The 15,310-nt window shown below is 41.4% G+C and overlaps 1 protein-coding gene across 12 annotated transcripts in view; it reads left to right on the top strand.

The window, feature by feature from the left end:
• Positions 1-15,310, top strand: part of TANC2 (tetratricopeptide repeat, ankyrin repeat and coiled-coil containing 2) — a 713,129-nt gene that overhangs the window by 531,658 nt on the left and 166,161 nt on the right. For all 12 annotated transcript variants that reach the window (XM_073325985.2, XM_073325984.2, XM_078850726.1 and 9 more), the window contains one exon: positions 11,214-11,477. In XM_073325985.2, coding sequence (XP_073182086.2) covers positions 11,214-11,477 — 264 coding nt within the window. The remainder of the gene's footprint in view (positions 1-11,213; positions 11,478-15,310) is intronic.

Consider the following 15,310-nt stretch of genomic DNA (forward strand, 5'->3'; position numbering starts at 1 on the left):
ATATAAATCTTCTCTAATGGAATACAAAGCGTATCAAATTGGTAGCAGTCTGCTAGGGACATAGCATTGTTCAAGTCAGTGTTTCCCTAAATATTTTTTAAAACTACCCTTTTGTGTTTTGTCTCTTTCTGGGAAAAGTGACATTTGTGGCTGTGCTGTCTAAACAATCAGCTGTTGTGTGTGTGTTTCTTCCTTAGTGTACGGCTCTGTGGTGATGTACAGTTTATTCCCTGTTTAGTTATTCAGTTTTCTTGAGTGAGATTTTTGGTAAATCAAGTAGAAGAAAAGCATATGACACTAAAATAGCTTGAACAAAAACCCATGAACTATGCACATCCTTTTGCAATGCGGCCTCAATAGGGTGGATCTGTCTAATACCACATAGGCAGTTGTCTTCTCTTAAATTTTGCAAGATTTTAAATGAAGAGCTCGAACACGAAGCAAAGGGCCCTCATTCCAAAAGTAACTCTGTTGCAGCAGCTTTCATGCTTGATGTTCTCCGTTTTGTCCTCTAGACTCCTTTATATCTAGTTGCATGTTGCTACAGATAAAAATAGCTTTGATAATAAATTCATCAAGAGTGTGTGCTAAAGAGGATAGATGATGCTGACAATATAACAAGCTGGGTCTGTTTGGAAATAACTAAATACCTTAAGGACTAAAGAGACACTAAAATGACACTTCAGCATAAAGCCAGATTAAATATTTTTGTTGTTTTAGAACTAAAAAAAACTTGAATAATTTTAGCTTTATGATCAGTGTTTGTTAATGGTCAATAAATTTCCTAGAACTGCAGAATCTAAATCAGGGGTTCTCAAAATGGGGGTCGGGACCCCTCAGGGGGTCGCAAGGTTATTACATGGGGGGGTCGCGAGCTGTCAACCTCCACCCCAAACCCCGCTTTGCCTCCAGCATTAATAATGGTGTTAAATATATAAAAAAGTGTTTTTAATTTGTAAGGGGGGGTCGCACTCAGAGACTTGCTGTGTGAAAGGGGTCACCGGTAAAAGGTTGAGAGCCTCTGATCTAAATCCTTTTGAGCACCTCGATAAAGGACATCGATAAAGCACCTCAATAAAGGAAACAGGTAAATGTGAAGGATCTAATTTTGAAGAATGCTGGGCTTTCGTACATTACTGCAGCTGAATGTTGAAAGTGATGGCAGTGTTGGTAGTTAGATAAGAAAGGTCAATATCTATCAGGTATAATCAGGCATGAGGGGAAAAAATCAGTGGGTCATGGATTTGCTGTCAAGTTAAATACAACACATATCACTTGAGGATTCTGACTCATTTCTTGTGGTACTAAAGTAAAAAGTACAAATTGAGTGGAAAGAAAACTGAATTTAATTTGTGTGTATTTATGGCATCATTTGTGGGAACTGTCAGGATTGAGAGGTCTAAACAATTAATCTACCCTAAAACAAAAATGATTATTCATAAAATATGTGTATAGTACTGTACAGTTACAAAAGGCTTTCCAAACATAGATTAAGACACCATTCCTCCCACGAAGAGTTTGTTAGTCCACGGGCCAGTTTCTGTCTCTTCCTAACTTTGAGTAATGCCCTACTCCACATGTAATGGGACTGCTTATGGAGGGAGATATTACTCAACATGAGTAAGGGTGGCAATATCTGGTCCTTAATAAAACAAATAGGTCAACAGATCAGAATAGAGAAATTGAGTGAGGGGATTATTAATATGGAGAAGGGAAGAAGGAACTCTTGAAGAGCAGGGTTGAAGGAAGAGGGGAAGGGCATGTGGCATATGAGGATGGGGAGATTATTCCAGGTGTACAGCATGAGAGAAGGAGCAAAGATGAGTGGGAAAAGAAACTGAACGAAGCAGTAAATTGAGTGGACTCGGCAGAACATTGCAAGAGGGAGAAGCGGTGATGCCAGCACGTGATTTTATCCTGAATGTTGCAATGTTTGATGTTTTCCTTAAAATCCCAGCTGTTGGGGATGTGATTAGATGAGAATCTCAGCTTTCATTTTAAAAAGGTCAATTTCTAGCCTTCCTTGTTGCAGAGAAACACATGATATCATGACCCATTCTAAAAACCATAAAACCAACAGGCAACATTCAGTCACAAAATCAGTCACATTTATTTTTTAAAATCTTGTGGGTTTCAGTCACAAAATCAGTCACATTTATTTTTTAAAATCTTGTGGGTTTTTTAGACAATCTCATTATTTTAGTGGACATGACTCATGATTTTGGGTTTGACATTTCTGAAGGGGGAAGAAGTTAGCAGAACTATTGATGGGCCTTTTATGAAGGGAATAAATCAGGAGAGTGGTGTGGTTAAGTCACAGAGAGAAAACGATATTTGTCTAAATGACCCCAGTAGCTGTGGTCATCCTTCTAAAACCCCAAATTCTCCGTAATAAACATAGGGTGTGGAGTCAGGTAGAGAGAGTAGAAAAATAGCACATGGCCCTTACGCACCTCTGCAAAGGCAACAAACTCTGTGTCCTGGATAATCTGATGGTGAATCATTGTACTGAAGATTTTAACTCTGAAACAGCCCTTGGATTCGATTTTTTTTTATTAAGGACATGTTTAAATAATATTTTATAGGATATTTAACTTTTCTTGATTAAGCCTGTAAGAGGGCGCATCTTCACTGCTGTCTTCTTGCCCTGCAGAAATCGTGCAGACTCCACTAGTTGTGCATTCACAGTGCCTTTTATTTTGAGTTCCCTCCACCAATACCACCACAGTCCCTTGCAACAGTCTGTTTACAGTATCTTCTGTGCTTTTGGCCCTCTAATCAGGACCTGAGGGAAACAGAGGTCTCCCTTCTCTGAGGCCTTTGTGTGAATGGACTCAAGAACCCTGTTCCCTCCTACCCCCGCCACTTCCTTCCTCTTTATCAGATTTGGGCTGATTTTTGGGTATGTCTATGCTACGAAATTAGGTCGAATTTATAGAAGTCAGTTTTGTAGAAAGTGTTTTCATACATGCTATTGTGTGTCCCCCCACACAAATGCGCTAAGTGCACGTAGTCGGAGGAGTGTGTCCACAGTACCGAGGCAACCGTCGACTTCCAGAGCGTTGCACTGTGGGTAGCTATCCCACAGTTCCCGCAGTCTCCACCGCCCATTGGAATTCTGGGTAGAAATCCCAGTGCCTGATGGGGCTAAAACATTGTCGCGGGTGGTTCTGGGTACATATCGTAAGGCCCCCCTTCCCTCTCTCCTTCCATGAAAGCAAGGGCAGACAATCGTTTTGTGCCTTTTTTTCTTGAGTTACCTGTGCAGACGCCATACCACGGCAAGGATGGAGCCCGCTCAGTTAACTGTCACCGTATGTCTCCTGGGTGCTGGCAGACGTGGTACTGCATTGCTACACAGCAGCAGTTAATTGCCTTTTGGCAGCAGACAGTGCAGTATGACTGGTAGCCGTCGTCGACATAGTCCTGGGTGCTCTTTTAACCAACCTCGATGAGGTAAGGGGCACCCTGGCAAACATGGGAGTGACTCAGCCAGGTCATTTCCCTTTTAAGTTTCATCTCATGGCTATTGAGTCCTACCAGCAGTGCACTGTCTTTTAATCAGCAGCCAGCAGAAGATGATGGCCAGCCGTCATACGGCACCGTCTTCTGCCGAGCACCCAGGAGATGACGATGGCTAGCGGTCGTGCTGCACAGTCTGCTGCCAGCAAGATATATAAAGATAGATGAAGTGGCTCAAAACAAGAAATAGACCAGATTTGTGTTGTATTCATTTTCTCCTCCCTCCCTCCGTGAAATCATCGGCCTGCTAAACACAGTTTTGAGTTCTCTTCTTGAGGTTTTGAGTTCTATCCTTGAGGGGGCCATTCAGTTTCTCGCAAAGCCACCCCCTTTGTTGATTTTAATTCCCTTTAAGCCAACCCTGTAAGCCATGTCATCAGTCGCCCCTCCCTCCGCCAGAGCAACGGCCGACAATCGTTCCGCGCCTTTTTTCTGTGCAGACGCCATACCACGGTAAGCATGGAGCCCGCTCAGATCACTTTGGCAATTAGGAGCACATTAAACACCACACGCATTATCCAGCAATATATGCAGCACCAGAACCTGACAAAGTGAAACCGGGCGAGTAGGCGACGTCAGCAAGGTGATGAGAGTGATGAGGACATGGACACAGATTTCTCTCAAAGCAGGGGCCCTGGCAATGTGGGCATCATGGTGCTAATGGGGCAGGTTCATGCGATGGAACGCCGATTCTGGGCTCGGGAAACAAGCACAGACTGGTGGGACGGCATAGTGTTGCAGGTCTGAGAAGATTCCCAGTGGCTGCGAAACTTTCGCATGCGTAAGGGCACTTTCCTGGAACTTTGTGACTTGCTTTCCCCTGCCCTGAAGCACATGAATACCAAGATGATAGCAGCCCTCACAGTTGAGAAGCGAGTAGCAATAGCCCTGTGAAAGCTTGCAACGCCAGACAGCTACCAGTCAGTCGCCTGGTTGCTGGAACACACAGCCAGACACCAGGGCAGTTAGAAGAGCACAGGAGGGTGAGGTGCGCATCAGAGAAGCTTTGAAAACCAGTTTCATGACTGGCCAGGCTACGGTGTGAAAGTTCTGTTTGTTTCTCCTTGATGAACCCCCCCATCTTCCCTGGGTTCACTCTACTTCCCTGTAAGCTAACCACCCTCCCCTCCTCCCTTCAATCACCGCTTGCAGAGGCAGTAAAGTCATTGTTGCTTCACATTCATTCATTCTTTATTAAGGCATCACACAAATAGGGGGATAACTGCCAAGGTAGCCCAGGAGGGGTGGTGGAGGAGAGAAGCACCAGGAGGGGTGGTGGAGGAGGGAAGGACAAGGCCACTCAGCACTTTAAAAGTTTAAAACTTTAAAACTTATTGAATGCCAGCCTTCTGTTGCTTGGGCAATCCTCTGGGGTGGAGTGGCTGGGTGGCCAGAGGCCCCCTCACCGCATTCTTGGGCGTCTGGGTGAGGAGGCTATGGAACTTGGGGAGGGGAGCAGTTGGTCACACAGGGGCTGTAGCGGCAGTCTGTGCTCCTGCTGCCTTTCCTGGAGCTCAACCATACGCTGGAGCGCATTAGTTTGATCCTCCAGCAGCCTCAGCATTGAGTCCTGCCTCCTCTCATCACGCTGCTGCTACCTTTCAGCTTCAGCCCTCTCTTCAGGCCACCACTTACTCTCTTCAGCCCGCCACCTTTCCTCCCGGTCGTTTTGTGCTTTCCTGCACTCTGACATTGTCTGCCTCCACGCATTCGTCTGTGCTCTGTCAGTGTGGAAGGACAGCATGAGCTCAGAGAACATTTCATCGTGAGTGTGTTTTTTTCGCCTTCTGATCTTCGCTAGCCTCTGGGAAGGAGAAGATCCTGTGATCCTTGAAACACATGCAGCTGGTGGAGAAAATAAAGGGACAGTGGTACTTAAAAAGGCACATTTTATAGAACAATGGGTACACTCTTTCACGGTAAACCTTGCTGTTAACATTACATACATAGCACATGTGCTTTTGTTCCAAGGTCGCATTTTGCCTCCCCGCAGCACGTGAATAACCCCTCCACCCTCCCCATGGCTAACAGTGGGAACATTTCTGGTCAGCCACAGGCAAACAGCCCAGCAGGACCAGGCACCTCTGAATGTCCCCTTAAGAAAAGCACCCTATTTCAACCAGGTGACCATGAATGATATCACTCTCCTGAGGATAACACAGAGAGATAAAGAACGGATGTTGTTTGAACGCCAGCAAACATACACTGCAATGCTTTGTTCTACAATGATTCCTGAGTACGTGCTACTGGCCTGGAGTGGTAAAGTGTCCTACCATGGTGGATGGAATAAGGCTGCCCTCCCCAGAAACCTTTTGCAAAGGCTTTGGGAGTACGTCCAGGAGAGCCGCAAATGCCAGGGCAAATTAATCATTAAACATGCTGCTTTTAAACCATGTATAGTATTTTAAAAGGTACACTCACCAGAGGTCCCTTCTCTGCCTGGCGGGTCCGGGAGGCAGCCTTGGATGGGTTCGGGGAGTACTAGCTCCAGGTCCAGGGTGAGAAACAGTTCCTGGCTGTCGGGAAAACCGGTTTCTCCGCTTACTTACTGTGAGCTATCTACAACCTCATCATCATTATCTTCCTCATCCCCCAAACCTGCTTCCGTGTTGCCTCCATCTCCATTGAAGGAGTCAAACAACACGGCTGGGGTAGTGGTGGCTGAATCCCCTAAAATGGCATGCAGCTCATCATAGAAGCGGCATGCTTTGGGCTCTGACCCGAAGCGGCCGTTTGCCTCTCTGGTTTTCTGGTAGGTTTGCCTCAGCTCCTTAAGTTTCATGTGGCACTGCTCCGGGTCCCTGTTATGGCCTCTGTCCTTCATGCCCTGGGAGATTTTGACAAATGTTTTGGCATTTCGAAAACTGGAACGGAGTTCTGATAGCACGGATTCCTCTCCCCATACAGCGATCAGATCCCGTACCTCCCGTTCGGTCCATGCTGGAGCTCTTTTGCAATTCTGGGACTCCATCATGGTCACCTCTGCTAATGAGCTCTGCGTGGTCACGTGCAGCTTGCCACGCTGGCCAAACAAGAAATTGACATTCAAAAGTTTGCGGCCTTTTCCTGTCTACCTGGCCAGTGCATCTGAGTTGAGAGTGCTGTCCAGAGCGGTCACAATAGAGCACTCTGGGATAGCTCCCGGAGGCCAATACCGTCTAATTGCGTCCACAGTAACCCAAATTCGACCCGACAAGGCCATTTTAAGCGCTAATCCCCTTGCTAATCCCAGCAGTAGAATGCTAGAACTGAGGAATCCTGAGTTCTATTCCTGGCTCTTGAAGGGAAGTGTCATCTAGTGACTAGAGCAGTGGTTACAGGTAGTATAGCAAAGCACATCATTTTGCAGAAAGCAACAGTTTGCTTGACACTTTACAGACATTTCTGAATATGAGATTCCTGTCCTAAGGAGTTTACAGTGTAAATAATCTGGTTATATTTGTGAAATTCACTGCTCCATGGTTGCCTCTTGCACAATTTGTTTAAACTAATGCGCTGTAGGGGAAATGGTCCTAGAACACATGCCTGTTCCTGCAGCCATCACATGATTAACACAGTTAAGCAATTTAATATAAAAATCTGTCCCTCTCGGAAGCAGATTCCTCATTATTAGGACTTCCTATTCATTGGCTATAGCAGCTGTGAAAGTTATAGAATCACAGTTCAGAGTTACACAGCAAATAAATCTCTGGGGATTTACCCTAAATATGAGCTGTAGCTCACAAAAGCTTATGCTCAAATAAATTTGTTAGTCTCTAAGGTGCCACAAGTACTCCTTTTCTTTTTGCGAATACAGACTAACACGGCTGCTACTCTGAAACTAAATACTTTGTTTATGATTTCTTTAATCTAACAAAGTTGTGTTATCAGGGGAAATTGTTTGCATAATTTGGAGGGTCATTTTAACTATAATCTGATGCTTTGATTATAGGATTTGTCTGTCTCTCTGCATGTATAATTATATATAAAATATCTGGCAGACAGATAGTTATCTACAATGATGTCATTATGTCATTCGTGTTTGCTGTAAAACAGTTCCTCTTCAAACTGTTTCCAGAGGTATCTTCTCCCCAAAACAGGAAAACAAATACCTTGGGCCAAATTCAGGCCCAGTGTTTTTAGGCACGGATATGTCTGCACTTTAATGATGCAAAGGCAGTCCTGTTGTGGATCTGCATTATATCTGTTCCAAGAGTGCATACCCAGTCCCCATGCAACTGCATATGGAGATTACTCCTGCAAAGCATAATTAATCCACAGCAGGGGTGAGTGTAAGAGATCATGGGGATACGTGCTTAAACACACTCATCATCTGAATCAAGAACCTGTCCTGGAGCGCCCTTGTTGCAGCCCTCTCCATAGGAGACTTTAGACTGTGAATTCGGCAGTTTTAGGGGAAGAATTGCCTCATATGCTTCTCTTTTTGGTTGCAGGTATTCCACTACTGGCTAAACACATCCTGAAGCCTAAATAGCTTCCTGTATATACAAGTCTTATTAATTTTTCTCCATGTAGTATTACATTGAGACAGACTCATTTGACGTAGACAGTGTGACTTGTCTGAAATAGAACTGTGTTCTCTAAAACAGTGATTGAGAAGTGGTAATTTCATAGCTCTGATTGCCTATGGTAGGCACAGCCCGTTTGCTGCACCATTACTTATGTTTTAGTTCTCCTCAGCGACATGCACTGCATACTAATTCAGGATGCTGAGTTTTAGCAGTCTTTTTTTTTTTTGTCCTTTTTAATAAAATGAAAACAGTTTTGGTTTAAAATAGCTCACAGAACAGATTAAAGCCATAGAGCAACTGATTCTAGCCTCCATAGTAGTACTTAGATCATCCAAGACCATTCAGAAGGTAAATTAACCCACAGGGAACAATCTCAAATACCTGAGTCAGTGAAGAATTTGCACATAAAAACAGCTTGATTTTAAACCAGTGAAAACTACATTTCAGGTAAACACAAATTAGCAGTTAGGAAGGCGACCGTCAGGGTTTATTCTTCCATTTTCTGTTGCTGGTTCATTTAAAGCAAGATTATTGCTAAAGTTCCTATCTGTAAAGATATTTTGTTTTCCACAGTTTGCGCTATTTGGAGATTATTTCCTTCAGTTGATGATATGTTTCTGCAAAGATGATTGGAAATATGTGGATATATACCTTTGGCACAAATTAATTTTTACATAAATACATGGTACAGCAACACAAACTGAGACTATGAAAGACAGATTCTAGAAAAGGCATATTATCCAATAATTAAACAGTGACTGGAGGTGGGGATCTGCTAACAACATCTGTTTCTTGTTGTATCTCATTTTCCCATTTTAACATATAAAATTGTTTTCCTGACAGAAAATTTATATTTAAATGCCAGCAAGAATATATAAAATATTTAGCACTCCTGTAGTTGTTTTGAATGTAAAAATGCTTTACAAACATTAACTAATCCTTGCAGCACCTCTGAAATAAGGAAGTATTGACCCCATTTTACAGAGGGAAAAACTAAGGTACAGAGTGGTAAAGTCATTTGTCCAAGGTCCCCAATTAAGTTAGAGCCAGACCTGTGATTAGAACTCAACTGTTTCTGACTCTGTCCTGTGCTTAAACCACTTGGCCACACCTTGTTAGAGGTTCCACCTTCTTTTTGAAATAATCTGGTGGATCTTTAATCCAGCCAGGCATTTTTCTTGAATATTTTACACTCATTTTACAGTGTTTACTTTTCTAAAAGGACTTCAATCTGTTCTTGTTAAAGGTAAGATCAGCCCTTCTGTCCTTTTTCTGAACAGTTCAAAGACAAGTGGGATCTGCAGAATGGTGACGTTTCACTATGTCATGGTGCACTGAATTGCCCTTTGCACTTGTAGGAGTATTAGATCTCCTTGCAAGTATCCTTTTTGTTTTTAAACACTTGAAACTCTCAAAAGTCAGAGAAATATCTAAAATCAAGTGACAGGTAGCTCTTGTGACACTAACAAGCACAGTAACTTCTGGGATGGCATCTCTTTTGTCTTGTTCAGAATACAATAGCTTCACTATTAATTCCTTCAGTTATCTTTTTCCCCCTTGTTGTGATGCTTGTGACTTTATTTATAAATATTTAGCCCTGATTCTCATTATATTATCTCACTACAAATATTAAATGTCATTATCAGACACAATGGGACAAATTAATCCCTGAGTACTTCCACTGAAGCTAATGGATATTCAAAATGCTATTATTTGGGATGCTGTGGTTCAAATTGTCTAAGAAAATCCATTAAAATCCTATTTTGCGAGATGGAACTGTTCTCTTTACGAATTTTGCTTTAATTTGAAATTTGGCATAGAAAGAGCTTAAGCATATGCTTCTTTGGAGTAATTTTGTATTTGATTTTACCAATATAAAAGAAATTAAACCACTCTGGCTGTTGTTAATGAGCCCACACAGATACAAGCCATTATGGCTTTACATATCTCTTCCTTCAGAAATGATCTTTTGTGTGAATGCAAGGAGAAAAGCCTCTTTCAGAATACAGAGCATTATAATAGAATATTTTGTAAAACAGAAATGTGATTTTTGTACTGTAAATAGAAAGTGCTTAAATCATGTTGTGTTGTCCAGGGGCATGTGGCAATCGTTTGTTGCATTTTAAACACATTAACATAGAACTTTGGTTTGGAGAGGTAATTACAGTGGTTAAATGGAAATAAAAGTGTTACAGTTTCAATGGAGGAATGGTTTAGAAAGTTATATTTATAGACATTTGAGGCATAGGAAAGTTCAAGATCAAGTTGGACATTTGGTTTCCTGACAGCACAGGAGGGGTGGAGGGTGAGTTGAACAGGGTGATGAGTTTGGGCTGAGAATTCTCTGCCTATCAATTAGTAGGATAGAAATTTGGATACCTGGGGCCAGTTTAGACTAGTATAAGCAGATGCCTCCCTCCCCATTGGTTTAAGTGGAGTAGCATGCACTTACAGCAGATCTGAATTTGTCCCATTCACTTGAAAGATATTGAGCAAGTTAAAAAAAATTGAAAGGCTTTTGCTTTGGCAATGTTATCGTGGTGGAAGTAATACCTCAAGTTGAAGTCAAAAAGAAAAAGAAGAAGAAGGAGGAGACCATGAAACAAACCCCAACAATGTAGCACCAACAATGTAATCACACAGTAAAAAGGTGAATTTATGGATTCCCTTTGAAGCTTCATAAGCTCTGTTAGAAATCAGATGTGACCTTATGGGTTAACATTTATACCAAGTTGATTTTTCTAAAACAAATATACTACTGTCATTTATTATACTCTGTAGTTGATTATCACAAGCATGTTTATAAACTTTAAACTGATATGGTTTATGACTCACTGCATATTAGAAGAAAATGGAGACATTGAGCAAAACAGACTTTGTATTTGTTCTTAATCGCCTTTATTATAAGTCTGTGAGTTTGTGTGTTTGAACAATTACAGTTATATGTAGCATTTTAATACTCGTGATAACTGCAAATGCCTTTTAGTAATGTCAAGCAAAACTTTTCAAAGCAGTAAGTAGGACAGCTTCACTAGGTTCTATAATCTCTGATTTATGTGAGAATGCTGGAAAATATGATCAGCTTTATTTTTGTTATTTTCATTGCCCATATCTTATATTGTTATGTACGCAGCTACTTCTTTCTTTATTATTCATATCTTTTTTATTTGTTCCTTCAAGCTACTTTGACAAGCTATTCTGAAAACATGGAGCGCACTAAATATGGAGGGGAGAGCAGCAAAGAACTAGGATCTGGAGGAAACCTGAAACCTTGGCAGTCTCAGAAATCCAGCATGGACTCCTGTTTATATCGTGTAGATGAAAATATGACCGCCTCCACCTACAGTTTAAACAAGATCCCAGAAAGGAACCTAGAGACGGTTTTATCCCAGTCTGTGCAGTCTATTCCACTTTACCTTATGCCACGGCCAAATTCAGTAGCAGGTAAGAAATAATTTATTTGCTGTTAGATCAGATCAAAACAAGCCATCAATACAGACTTCTCATTTACTGTTTTCATACAGTGTCTTTATGCAAAGAGAAGTTCTCATCTCCTCAGGAAACTGCCATTGGGTGTGATAACGTTCCATTTCCATCTGAAATATCATTTATAAAGTGAAAACCACTGAAGGAGGAGTACATTTTCCACCCAGTTAGCTCAATTATCTAGGCTCCCAAAATCTGGACTTTTTAAAAGTTTGTGGCCTTCAGATCATTTGAGAGTGTTTAAAAAAAATCTGCTTTAAAAAAAGTCTAGTTATTATTTTTTGATTAAATGCCATCCCAATATTAACCCCAGCCTTAGTTCTAAAATAATGCATAATTTCCAGGCATAAAATTTTCAACTCCAAATTAATCATCAGTAATAATATCAAGAGCCTTTTCTGCAATTAATAATTAAAACTTAGGAGGATGGGGAAAGATATGTGCTGGCACTTTAAAAGCAAAGCATCACAATATAAGAATACATTTTAGAAAACGTTAGTCTCTCTTCCATATTGGCTGTGGTGGGAGAGAGCATCCAGTAAAGTTTCTCTCGCAGATTTCAGTTAAACAAGATAAGTAAGAATCCAGTAGAAATTAGAATTATGACGATGATTGCATGTATTAACAGTTTTCTGTAGACTTCAAAGCTAAAGAGACAACCATTGTCATCTAGTCTGACCTCTCCTGTACAACACAGTCCATAGTGATTTTCCCCTACTACATAAGTGAATTCCATCAAGTCCAATAACTTCTGGTTGAACAGAACATAACTTTTGAGAAAACATCCAACTGCAGCTTAACGTCTCCAAGTGAGGGTGAATTTACCACATTACTTATCAAGCTGCCTTAGTGGTTAATTCCCTCATTAAAAACAACAAAAAGTTGTGTATTATTTTTCTAATTTCAACTTTCATAACTTTATGCATTTACTAAACGTGTGAATTATAGTCCTATTTTGGGAAACAAGCATCTTTTCATAAGGCTTTCCATCTAAAAATAGCTATACTTGGCATCCGAGCTTTCCTGGTGGGATTTTTCCCTGAATATATTTTATATATATAAAAAATAATTACTGGGCGAAATGCTATGAACTGTGTTCTGCAGGAGAGGTCAGATTAGGTGAAGATGGTGGCCTCTTTAGCCTTAAAATCTATGAAACACTATTAAACAATACACAGATATTTATTTTGCCTGTTAATGTTTCCTGTAGGTGCTACTGAAGCATGTCTGAGCCTTTAATTTTGAAAATTAGAGGCCAAAGTCATCTCTATTTCCTTGAAGGTCTGGTGTTTGAAAGATTTCTATATGATGTTGCAATATCTTGTAATGGCATTTAACAATCTCTCAGCCCCTTCCTTAGAATTCTCTTCACTGGCAAACATGGAGGAAAGAAAGATAATATTTAAAATATATTAACCTAATTTAAAGGCTTTTTATAAGTATTCCTCCTCACTTGCTGTTCTCCTCTGCCCTTTCTTCTGGATTTTGTACCATATTATAGTGTAAGGATGATGGGTGAGTATCCGCCATCATCCATAATGTTGGAGTTGGAAGCCCATCTGCAATGCAATAAATACAGGTTAAATTTTGTGTTGCACTGGCAAACATATATATTTTGTCAATCCTGGTCCCTGCAGGATTCTTTAACTGGCTTACAAAATATCAGTGATGGATTCACGTAGTGCAAAGAACCTGGGATACTGTGCATCAGAACAGTGTGTCTTGCCAATGTAGGCTGTACTGTACAACTGAATAATATTTATGGCCTAACGCTCCTTCATAGGGGAATTCAATGGATGCTATCGACTAAAAGCAGCTGTAGAGATAAGAATTTATAGCTGCTAACACCTGGAGGCACTGACTATTGTGGAACCACCTCGCACCATTTACTTGCAACTAAAAGAGCCTGCCACCCAGTTGGGAATAAGAGTTGGGAATCAGAGTAAGTCAGGGTGGCAAGAATATGACTAGAGACTGGTTGAACAACTAAGTTTGTTATGGAGAAGTTTAAACTCTTACATGTGAAACCTCACCTTTGTTCTTCTCCTGTTGCTTCCTTGAGCTCCTCCACCATGCTGTCATTGTTTGTACATACAGTGCCTCGCAAAATGGGTCCTTGATCCATGATTGGTTCCACAGTACTACAACTAATAGTTGCGCAGAATGCTGATGATCCAGTACTAGATGTAATTATTATAAATAATTTACTGTAAAATTATAATAAAGTTTTCAGGCAACAAATCTGACCAAATATTTTTTCCAGGTTGACTGACCTGCTTATTTGTGTGTATTTGGGTGGTACCAGAGGTTAGCCAGGCTGGGTCTAATACACAGTTTCAGTGCTAATCTTCCTAAATAAAGCAGACAAGTTTTGTCTTCTTTAAACAAGCTTTGGATTTACTTTGTAAGGAAGCACTTTACTATAGTTCTAGGAACTAATGTGTGGCAGTACTCGTGTCGAGGTTCCTTCCCCACTCTGAACTCTAGGGTACAGATGTGGGGACCTGCATGAAAACCCCCTAAGCTTATTTTTACCAGCTTAGGTTAAAACTTCCCCAAGGTACAAACTATTTTACTTTTTGCCCTTGGACTTTATTGCTGCCACCACCAAGCATCTAACAAATATATAACAGGGAAAGAGCCCTCTTGGAAACGTCTTTCCACCAAAATCCTCCCAAACCCTACACCCCCTTTCCTGGGGAAGGCTTGATAAAAATCCTCACCAATTTGCATAGGTGAACACAGACCCAAACCTTTAGATCTTAAGAACAATGAAAAAGCCATCAGGTTCTTAAAAGAAGAATTTTAATAGAAGAAAAAGTAAAAGAATCACCTCTGTAAAATCAGGATGGTAAATACCTTACGGGGTAATCAGATTCAAAACAAATTAGACAAATTAGAGGATTGGGCCAAAAGAAATCGGATGAGGTTGAACAAGGACAAGTGCAGAGTCCTGCACTTAGGACGGAAGAATCCCATGCACCGCTACAAACTAGGGACCGAATGGCTAGGCAGCAGTTCTGCAGAAAAGGACGTAGGGGTTACAGTGGACGAGAAGCTGGATATGAGTCAAAAGTGTGCCCTTGTTGCCAAGAAGGCCAATGGCATTTTGGGATGTATATGTAGGGGCATTGCCAGCAGATCGAAGGACATGATCGTTCCCCTCTATTCAATATTGGTGAGGCCTCATCTGGAGTACTGTGTCCAGTTTTGGGCCCCACACTACAAGAAGGATGTGGAAAAATTGGAAAGAGTCCAGCAGAGGGCAACGAAAATGATTAGGGGACTGGAACACATGACTTATGAGGAGAGGCTGAGGGAACTGGGATTGTTTAGTCTGCGGAAGAGAAGAGTGAGGGGGGATTTGATAACTGCTTTCAACTACCTGAAAGGGGGCTCCAAAGAGGATGGATCTAGGCTGTTCTCAGTGGTAGTGGATGACAGAACAAGGAGTAATGGTCTCAAGTTGCAGTGGGGGAGGTTTAGGTTGGATATTAGGAAAAACTTTTTCACTAGGAGGGTGGTGAAACACTGGAATGAGTTACTGAGGGAGGTGGTGGAATCTCCTTCCTTAGAAGTTTTTAAGGTCAGGCTTGACAAAGCCCTGGCTGGGATGATTTAGTTGGGGATTGGTCCTTCTTTGAGCAGGGGGTTGGACTAGATGACCTCCTGAGGTCCCTTCCAACCCTGATATTCTATGATTCTATGAAAACACAGAGAATCCCTCTAGGCAAAACCTTAAGTTACAAAAAGACACAAAAACAGGAATATCCATTCCATTCAGCACAGCT

Source organism: Lepidochelys kempii, chromosome 27 (genome assembly GCF_965140285.1).
Source record: "Lepidochelys kempii isolate rLepKem1 chromosome 27, rLepKem1.hap1, whole genome shotgun sequence".
NCBI lineage: Eukaryota > Metazoa > Chordata > Testudines > Cheloniidae > Lepidochelys > Lepidochelys kempii.